At 49.7% G+C, this 7,500-nt stretch overlaps 1 protein-coding gene across 2 annotated transcripts in view; it reads right to left on the bottom strand.

Moving 5' to 3' along the window:
- Nucleotides 1-2,036: 2,036 nt before the first annotated feature.
- Nucleotides 2,037-7,500, bottom strand: part of fstl3 (follistatin-like 3 (secreted glycoprotein)) — a 5,987-nt gene continuing 523 nt past the window's right edge. The window contains exons 2-5 of one of the 2 annotated variants that reach the window (XM_030373318.1): nt 7,265-7,450; nt 4,526-4,741; nt 3,664-3,933; nt 2,037-2,831 (exon numbers count right to left, since the gene is read on the bottom strand). In XM_030373318.1, coding sequence (XP_030229178.1) covers nt 2,779-2,831; nt 3,664-3,933; nt 4,526-4,741; nt 7,265-7,450 — 725 coding nt within the window. In that variant the 3' untranslated portion in view covers nt 2,037-2,778. The remainder of the gene's footprint in view (nt 2,832-3,663; nt 3,934-4,525; nt 4,742-7,264; nt 7,451-7,500) is intronic. The other variant, XM_030373319.1, reaches the window with a different exon arrangement.

The raw sequence follows: 7,500 nt of genomic DNA, 5'->3' as shown, positions 1-7,500 counted from the left end.
AGAGAGAGAGAGAGAGAGAGAGAGAGAGAGAGAGAGAGAGAGAGAGAGAGAGAGAGAGAGAGAGAGAGAGGAAGAAGTGGGAAAAGAGAGAGAAAGGGAGGGAGAGACGGAAAGGGGGAGGGAAAGAGAGAGAGAGACGTGGGGAGAGAGAAACTGAGAAAGGGAGAGAAGGGAAGGGGATAGAACGGTAGAGATCGAGGGAAAGGTTGAGAGAAGGGGAGCGAGAGAGACAGAGAGACAAAAGTGGGGAGAGCGAGAGAAAGAAAAAGTGTGTAGAGAGGACCAGATAGGGAAAGAGGGAGAAAGGGAGAGAGAGAAGGGGTGAGGGGGGGGGGGAGGGGAAGTAATGAAGGGGGAAGACAATGGAGGAAGACGAAAGTGAGTCAACAACCAGGCCCTTGCTTCTGTTTACCCCTATCATCCTTCACCCTCATCCCTTCCTCCCCAAGCACATACCACCACTCCCACCTCATGGGGATCTGGGGGTGGGGGGGGCGGGGGGGGGGAGCATCCCGCAGGATAGAAGGGTCGGGGGGGGAGGCAACTCTAAGTATGTCTTTGATTCCCTTCTGTCTCTCATAAGAGGCCTGGGACGGGCCTGCCAGAGGAGAGGCCCCGACCACAGGCAACATGGCCCTATTGCACAGCTGGACAGATGGCTGCTGCACTGTAATAAGGGGGCCCTGGCAGTGGCAGAGACCCATCTTCCTGCCCTGGTCTGAGGCCCAATCCCATTTCTGTGTGTGTTTGTGTGTGTGTGTGTGTGTGTGTGTGTGTGTGTGTGTGTGTGTGTGTGTGTGCGTGCGTGCGTGCGTGCGTGCGTGCGTGCGTGCGTGCGTGCGTGCGTGCGTGCGTGCGTGCGTGCGTGCGTGCGTGCGTGCGTGCGTGTGTGTGTGTGTGTGGACTTAAGCATAAGCTGTGTGTGTGTATGCAATAACATTAGTCAAATTTAGGCCGCACAATAAACCAAACAATTTGACACACATTATACTTTATATTTAGTAGTAATAGTACAAAAATACAAAAATAAGTTGATACACTTGTCATAAACAATTTCACAGTAGGAACAGTTACATAAGTGGATTATTTACACATTGATGGCAGAATTGCAACTAACCCAAAGGCTAGTATAACACAATACATGTATTTGATCTAGATTTAAAATGTTATTTCGGATCACTTTGATAATTCAACACCCATGGTTATCAATTCAAAAGGACAAGATTATCCTCGTAGATAATCATCAAATGACTTTAATTGGCTGGGCTCATTCCCAGACAAATTCAATTTAGTTCCAAATAAGACAACATAATTGCATTTATCTGTCTCGTGAATTCTTCAGAAATCTTTAATCCGAAATAGCATTAAGACGCAAAAAAATGTGATCTACAAATTACAGTTTAACTTAACACAGCAAAACGGGGCATTGAAACAGTGGACGCTTTGTGCAGAGCCCGGGATGGAACCAACAACATTATGAAGGTCCCAGAGACAGAACCAAACTGTTACTGTCAAGACCCTGCGGGAGGCCGAGAGTTTGGATAAGGTGCCAGAGCAAATATGCATGGAGAGAGAGAGAGGGGAGAGAGAGAGAGAGAGAGAGAGAGAGAGAGAGAAGAGAGAGAGAGAGAGAGAGAGAGGGAGAGAGAGAGAGAGAGAGAGAGGAGAGGGGGGGGGGGGGGGGAGAGGGAGAGAGGGTGTGAGAGAGTGAGCGAGAGAGAGAGAGCTAAAGGGAGAGGAGGAGAGGGAGAGAGGGGGAGAGGGGGAGAGGGGGGAGAAGGGGCTTGGGGAACAGAGAGTCCTTCCCTCACCTCTAAACAAAGGTGGAAATTCTCACAGCACCAACCGCAGAGATTCTGTTGTTGCCTGCTGGGTCTTTAAACCACATTGGTTGTAACTTGGTATCAAGTTCCAAAAACAAATTAGGGTCTTCCGTGAAGGCAGAAACATTTGCAGTGTGTGTGTGTGTGTGTTTGTGTGCTCGTATTTGAGTGTGTTTTCGGGTGTGTGGCTATGGGTGTGTGTGTTTATGTGTGTGTGTGTGTGTGTGTGTGTGTGTGTGTGTGTGTGTGTGTGTGTGTGTGTGTGTGTGTGTGTGTGTGTGTGTGTGTGTGTGTGTGTGCGTGTGTGTGTGTGCTTGTGTCTAAATTCCTAATAATGGGGGAGTGAGATTTAAGAGTCTATAAAAACACAAGACGTTGTAAAAGTTAAAATTGACATCAACTATTATCTACAACTATTTTGAAACCACTCAAGTAAACACAATAAATACATTTGTTTTGCATCAGCTTGTCTTAATGGTACATGGTATTTTATACTGGATTAAAACTTAAATAGACCGATATACCTTCTCCAATAAATAGTAGTGGTGTCCTATTTACAATATACACACACGTTACCCACACAGCCCACTACATATTTCCCTCCTTTTAAGACACTCTTGTGTCTTCGTCTCTGCAGCTTATCCAAGTCGAAGAGTTTTCCAACCAGATCTCCCAATTCTCACTGGCGTGAATGAGTGAGTGAGTGAGTGAATGAGTGAGTGAGTGAGTGAGTGAGTGAGTGAGTGAGTGAGTGAGTGAGTGAGTGAGTGAGTGAGTGAGTGAGTGAGTGAATGAGTGATTGGTTTTCATAATAAGGCCATGGCCATGATTGGAGGGTACATGTTGCAATTGTACATGTTGAACCATTACAATGAGGCACGTATCTGGTGGCCGACCCATCAGAGGAACATCAGGGTTCTGTTGTACGAGGAGGACCAGAGTGGTGCCATCTCCTCTACACGGCATTCTCCTCACTGCCCTCCATGTCGTGAGACATCCTCGGAGGATCTGGGGGAGAGAGAGGGAGAGAAAGAGGGGGAGAGAGAGGGAGTGAGAGAGAGAGAGAGAGAGAGAGAGAGAGAGAGAGAGAGAGAGAGAGAGAGAGAGAGAGAGAGAGAGAGAGAGAGAGAGAGAGAGAGAAAGAGAGAGAGAGAGAGTGAGAGAGAGTGAGAGACAGAGATTGATAGAGAGTGAGAAAGTGAGAGAGTGAGAGAGAGGCCGAGAGCAAGTTTGAAAACATCATGAAAAAGTATAAGAAAAGTATAAAATCGACATTACTTCTACTATATCACCGCTATTTAGTCATTTAGCAGAAACCTGTATCCCTAGTGACCTACAGCGGAGCTATTTCACTGGAAACCGACTGGCGCCCTTGACCTCGACTTCCTCATTATTGAATAATTAACGTAACCTCGCCACCGAAAAAGTGTGTGACATCTGTCGGGACGCTGGCCGGGAGCCCTGGGGGAGCGCAGTGGGAGGGGCTTACTGTTGCAGTGGTCATAATGGGGGACCCCTATGGAGCACAGTGGGGGGGAGGGGCTTAGTGGCGGAACCCCATGGAGTGCAGTGAGTGGGAGGGGCTAACTGTTGCATTGGCTGTAGAGGCGGACCAGTGGGAGGGGCTTACTGTTGCAGTGGCCATAGAGACGGACCAGTGGGAGGGGCTTACTGTTGCGGTGGCCGTAGTGGCGGAGCAGTGGGAGGGGCTTACTGTTCCAGTGACCGTAGTGGCGGACCAGTGGGAGGGGCTTACTGTTCCAGTGACCGTAGTGGCGGACCAGTGGGAGGGGCTTACTGTTCCAGTGACCGTAGTGGCGGACCAGTGGGAGGGGCTTACTGTTGCAGTGGCCGTAGTGGCGGAGCAGTGGGAGGGGCTTACTGTTGCAGTGGCCGTAGTGGCGGACCCCTATGGAGCGGCCCAGGAAGCAGGTGGCACGGCGCAGGTGGCAGGCGCTGGGGTAGGTGATGTTGTCGTTGCCGCAGATGGGCTGCTCCGTCACGGAGGGCACCGGGCAGGGCGTCATGCGGCACATGACGCAGTGGGCGCTGTTGGTCTGGTCCGTCACGCAGGTGTGGGTGCCCGGGCACACCACGTTGGAGCAGGACTCTGGGGAGGAGTCACCAGAACGTTTAGCAGAACGTTTAGGAGAACATTTAGGAGAACATTTAGGAGAACCTTTATGAGAACGTTTGGGAGAACGTTTGGGAGAACGTTTGGGAGAACGTTTAGGAGAACGTTTAGGAGAACGTTCGGGAGAACGTTCGGGAGAACGTTCAGGAGAACGTTTAGGAGATAGTTTAGGAGATGTTATGGGTGAAGATACGTGCTTCTGTTGGAACTGAGAGGCCTCCTTTAGAAGCCTCCTTTAGAGGCCTCTCAGTCGAAGGACAGTCGGAAGCCGGAAGGTTGCCAGTTTGATCCCCAGTTCCTCGAGGAGGAGCCGGGGATCAAACTAGCAACCTTCCAGTGCGGAGGTGTGTGAGGTGTGTCCTTCCAGTGTGGAGGGGAGTGTTGAGGTGTCTCCGAACAAGACACCTCACCACTACCTGCTCCTGACGAGCTGGCTGTCGCCTTGCGTGGTCGACACAGTGAAGGGGTTCGAATGGATCGGAACCCCCGACCCCCCCATTAGGGAGGCCTGAACCCCAAGCCCCGTCATGCAAACCCCCCCCCCCCCCCCCCCCGTGTGCGTGCTTACTTTTGCACTCTCCCTGGTACATGACCTCCAGGTCGGGGTGGCCCATGCAGTGAGCCATGAGCAGGGAGCACTCGTCCGGGTAGGTCCTGCCGTCGCTGCCGCACACCGGCTGCTTCAGGGCGACAGGGGAGCAGTCCGGGGAACACACGCACTGGGGCCTGCCGGTCTTCATCCGGCACACCTTCCCCGGGCCGCACTTCACCCCCTCGCAGGTCTCTGTCGAACAAAAAACCAACAAAACAGAACACACACGGATCAGGTTCACTGTACGTCTGTACCGAGGGTTTAAAGAGTGCACTTTGAACCAGGCCAAGTCCTTGTACGTTATCATTGTCGATAGAGTTGCGCAGATTCAATCAATCGGAGAAGCATGGCTTTTTTTTTTACAGATCACCCCATCGCATTGTTGTTGGTCTCACAACAAAGGGGGAGGATTTTGGAACGCGGTGCAGATTGCGTGGGTTCACATCGCTCAGACCCAGATGCAGCCCTGTCTAGGTACCCCGGACCCCAGGAAGGGGGGTGGTGAGGGAACGGAGGGAGGGAGAGAGGGCTGGGGTGGTTTTCAAGGCGCAGCGAGTTCAAAGAGGTGCCAGATAGGTTTACAAGCTGATATAAAGACGAGAGAGAGAGAGAGAGAGAGGGGGAGAGGGGGAGAGAGAGAGAGAGAGAGAGAGAGAGAGAGAGAGAGAGAGAGAGAGAGAGAGAGAGAGAGAGAGAGAGAGAGTCTAACAAGCTAAAGGAACCAGCCCAGACTCCACGAACACCCCATAACGTCTGTGGTTTTGGAGGAGGACCTGTGATCCTACTACAAGGCAGAGGCAACACCTGACGCAGTTCTCTCCTGGCTGCTTTCCCGTGCCTGGTACTGGTGGGTTTAGATACCGTGTTGATACGTGCCCCCGCTAAACCCCCACACAAATCCCCGCTGGAAACCTATTTCCTTACCCTGGCAGAACTTTAATGTTCTCCAAATCGCTCTCTCTCTCTCTCTCTCTCTGTTTCACACACAAACTCTCTCGCTCTGTTTTCTTCTCTACATAAAAAATAACAAGGGCTTTTCATTGTGGAGGGTGTGATGTGATATGTGCGTAACTCGATTGGGATTGATGGATATTTTCTCTGATGATACTTCAAGAAATGAACGGAGCCAGAGGAACGCACCGCCTGAAACCTTTTGGAGACGATTTTTACGACTGGGTTTCAGATGTTAAAATTTGTGAGGACGTTAATATCTCTGTTGTGTTCTTTCTTTGTAATTACATTATACATGCTCTACCAGAGAAGGCTAAGCGATAGAGGCTATGATTCCACACTGTGATTCCCGGTAATCTGAACATATGGTAGGCATTTATTTTGGAATCTGCATGATTTCATTTCCGTATCGGTCATGGCAACAAAGAGGAATCCACTCCAACCCGCATCAAACAAACCAATTGAGTTGAACCAACCTATTGTGAACTCTGTGTCTTATCTAGCCAAAATAATGTTCTCAGTCAATGAGATAATGCTTTGAAGGTAAATGCTCTTTCCTTTTAGCCGTTTATCATAATGCCACAAAAAAGAAGCTCCTTAATGAAACTCTTCCCCAGTGGTAGTGTATATATTCTGCAAAGACCCAATCCGTAAATCCTTTAACCCTGCGCATACCTGCGGATTATCTCGGTCTGTTTTTCTTAACATGAGACAAGGCAAGAAATCCTTGGGTTGAACCCAAACAGATGTGGGGTGTTTGGTCCAGAGCCGACGGGAAGCTTGGGTTATGAACTGGAATTGATCAACATCACACAATTCATGTCTTTGGCCAGCCATCAATGGGGATGTAGGAGGGTACCGCAGTCAGGAAAACAACGTGTAACGCTGAGCGAACCTGCATGAACCTAGCTGGGAGTCTAGAGTCTTCCAAGGGCAGCAGGGTGGGGTTGGATGGAATACCTGGCCTGGGTCCATGTCTGCATTTTGTTAAAGCGCTTCACAGGGAACTCACTGTATAAATACGACGCAAATGACTTGGCTCCAGCTCCACTACACAGAGAGAGGGAGAGATAGAGGGAAGGAGATATAGCTAGAGCTAGAGAGAGAGAGAGAGAGAGAGAGAGAGACAGAGGAGGGAGGGATAGATAGCTAGAGAGAGAGAGAGAGAGAGAGAGAGAGAGAGAGAGAGAGAGAGAGAGAGAGAGAGAGAGAGTGAGAGAGAGAGAGAAAATACCTTTCTGACAAAAGTGTTCTTGTTCAGAAAACACAACCAATTCGACACAACAAAATGGAATCAAGGTTGCTTTTATAAGTTGTTAGTGGTTGTTGGGTAAGCAATGAAAATCGCAGTTGCTTGCCTAAAAAGCATGTTGTTGTTTTCAACTGGGTTGAACTTATCTCTATCAAAGGTCTACTAACGGGTGGTTTTCTCTCGTGTTCCCTCAGCCCACAATACAAACCATCTGTACCACAGGATTCTGGTACCAGGGCTGCTTCCATGGCTTTCACCATTTTTTACCAAATTGATAATACAGAAATGCAGACGGGTCACCTGATCTTTTTAATTCAAACCATGATTAAATACATGAATTATGAATGATACTTATCACCCACCAGATCATGAGGTATTATCCATATATAGGTATTATATTGAATTATAGTGTTTTGCATTATTATAGGTATTATATAACAACCCTCCCCTGAGTGTGAACTGTTCACAGCCCACCACAGACCTTCCACATCGGGCCGTTTGGGGGTGTTTACCTTTGCAGGGTTTGCAGGAGACGATTCCCAGGAAGCCCAGCAGGCTGACCTCGTTCATGGGCAGGCTGGTGTTGGACCAGGCGGTGTCCAGGCGGCCCCCGGCACAGCACTCGTCCCTGGTGACTCCCCTCATCAGCACCATGTCACACTTCTGGTCCTGGTTCTGCTGCAGCCAGCACATCCCAGCTGGGAGACGATCACAAAGCACCACCGCGTTACACATCAAAACCACCCGA

The sequence above is a fragment of the Gadus morhua genome, chromosome 12 (assembly GCF_902167405.1).
Source record: "Gadus morhua chromosome 12, gadMor3.0, whole genome shotgun sequence".
NCBI lineage: Eukaryota > Metazoa > Chordata > Actinopteri > Gadiformes > Gadidae > Gadus > Gadus morhua.
This window is presented reverse-complemented; position numbering and strand designations above follow the sequence as displayed.